Source organism: Trichinella spiralis, assembly GCF_000181795.1.
Source record: "Trichinella spiralis strain ISS 195 chromosome Unknown Scfld2791, whole genome shotgun sequence".
Classification (NCBI taxonomy): domain Eukaryota; kingdom Metazoa; phylum Nematoda; class Enoplea; order Trichinellida; family Trichinellidae; genus Trichinella; species Trichinella spiralis.
The window spans coordinates 1-1,724 of record NW_003529730.1 but is presented as its reverse complement, the minus strand read 5'-3'; the positions used below and the strand labels follow the sequence as shown (position 1 = coordinate 1,724).

General features: G+C 40.3%; 1 protein-coding gene across 1 annotated transcript; it reads left to right on the top strand.

Moving 5' to 3' along the window:
• Positions 1 to 46: 46 nt before the first annotated feature.
• On the top strand, positions 47 to 1,704 carry Tsp_14122 (Tas retrotransposon peptidase A16 superfamily; the record flags this gene model as incomplete). The annotated part of the gene is made up of 2 exons (XM_003368267.1): positions 47 to 125; positions 188 to 1,704. Coding segments are annotated over exons 1-2 (1,596 nt in total), but the record flags the coding sequence as incomplete, so codon positions are not given.
• Between the last annotated feature and the right edge of the window lie 20 nt (positions 1,705 to 1,724).

Below are 1,724 nucleotides of genomic sequence, written 5' to 3'. Positions count from 1 at the left end.
CTGGAAAACGTTAAAACACTCCACCTGTTGTGTATCAAGCCATGTGATGCATAATACTATCTCGACTGCCGAGAGAAATTTCTGTGGAATGGAATCGTCAAAATCCAAACCGGACAGAAAGATACGTATGAATTGCTGTCATTTCTGAAGACAGAATTAAAAAGTCGAGAAGTATCAACGTTTCCAGGAAGAGAAAGAAAAGTTGTATCTCCATTTCCATCAAACAGGAAGACTGTTCCTCGAGGACAGTATACTACAGCCGCATTACAAGCTACGGTAAGGAAAGCTTGCTTTATTTGTGAGGAGGATCATGCCATAGAAAATTGTCCCAAGTTCATTAGCATGAGTCCTAAAGAAAGAATTACGAGCGTGAAGAAGCTGGGATTATGCTTCTTGTGCCTTAAGAAGGGCCATTTAGTAACAACTTGTAAAGCAAAGCTAAGGTGTCGAGTGAAAGAGTGTTCTAAACGTCACCACCCGTTGATTCATCTGAACCAAGAGAAACGTTCGGTCATAGAAAACCAAACTGATACCATAGAGAACAATAGAGTTCATGTCACTCATGCTATGGTTGGTAATGGAGGCACATTGCTTCAATCAGCCCGGGCCAGACTATATAATGAAGACGGAAATTCTATGATTGTCAACTGTTTATTCGATAGCGGTTCACAACGTTCCTTTGTGAAGAAGAGCGTTGCAGAAGCATTAAGCTTAAAAGGACCTTTCGAAACAGTGAACATAGAATCTTTCGGAAACATTAATAGTGAATGTTTACGTGTACGCCGGGTAAAATTTTGGTTGACATCGGTGAGAGACAAGCCTCACAAGAAACAAATGGTGGAAGCATTGTGTTTAAAGAAAATCACTGACCGTCCGAACGTTCGTTTAGATATCAAACAATATAGCCACTTCACGTCTCTGCAACTGGCAGAAGATTTTAATGATTTATCTTCCACCTTTGACGTACTTATTGGCCTGGACTACTATTACGACTTTATTAATCAAGCTATAATCAAAGGTCAAGAGGGAGAACCGATGGCAATACATTCCACGTTGGGATGGATCATTTGTGGTCCGACTCCAGGAAAAGTTCCCATGAAGAGCATCAAGATGTTGTTTGCAAAAACAGAAGATCATCTTGATGATATTTTGAAAAATTTTTGGGATTTGGAAGCCATCGGGATAAAAGATGAAGAAAAAGAAATTGATTCAAAAGCCTTACAACTGTTTGAGAAAACAGTACGATTTGACGGGGAAAGATACGAAGTACAGCTTCCCTGGTCAAATAAAGAATCGGAATTGCCGAACAATTATAAACAGGCTTTGGATCGATTAATTCAAACGGAACGGAGCTTGTGTAGAAACCCTACCAAGGCTCAGTTATATAAGAATGGGATGAAAGAATACCAAGAGAACGGATTTGTCGAAGAAGTAAATGACGTACAAGGACGACCTGGAAGAACGTGGTATCTACCACATCATACCGTCCTAAGAGAAGACAAATCCAGTACGAAATGCCGGATAGTGTTTGATGGATCCGCGCAATTTCGTAATGACTCCCTCAATAGACAGTTAGATCCAGGACCTCCACTTCAAAAAGATCTGGTCCAAATATTATTACGTTTCCGCAGATTTCGTGTAGGACTGCAAGCAGACATATCAAAGATGTTCTTGCTGATTGGGCTACATGAAAAGGATCGAGATGTTACTCGATTTTTATGGAG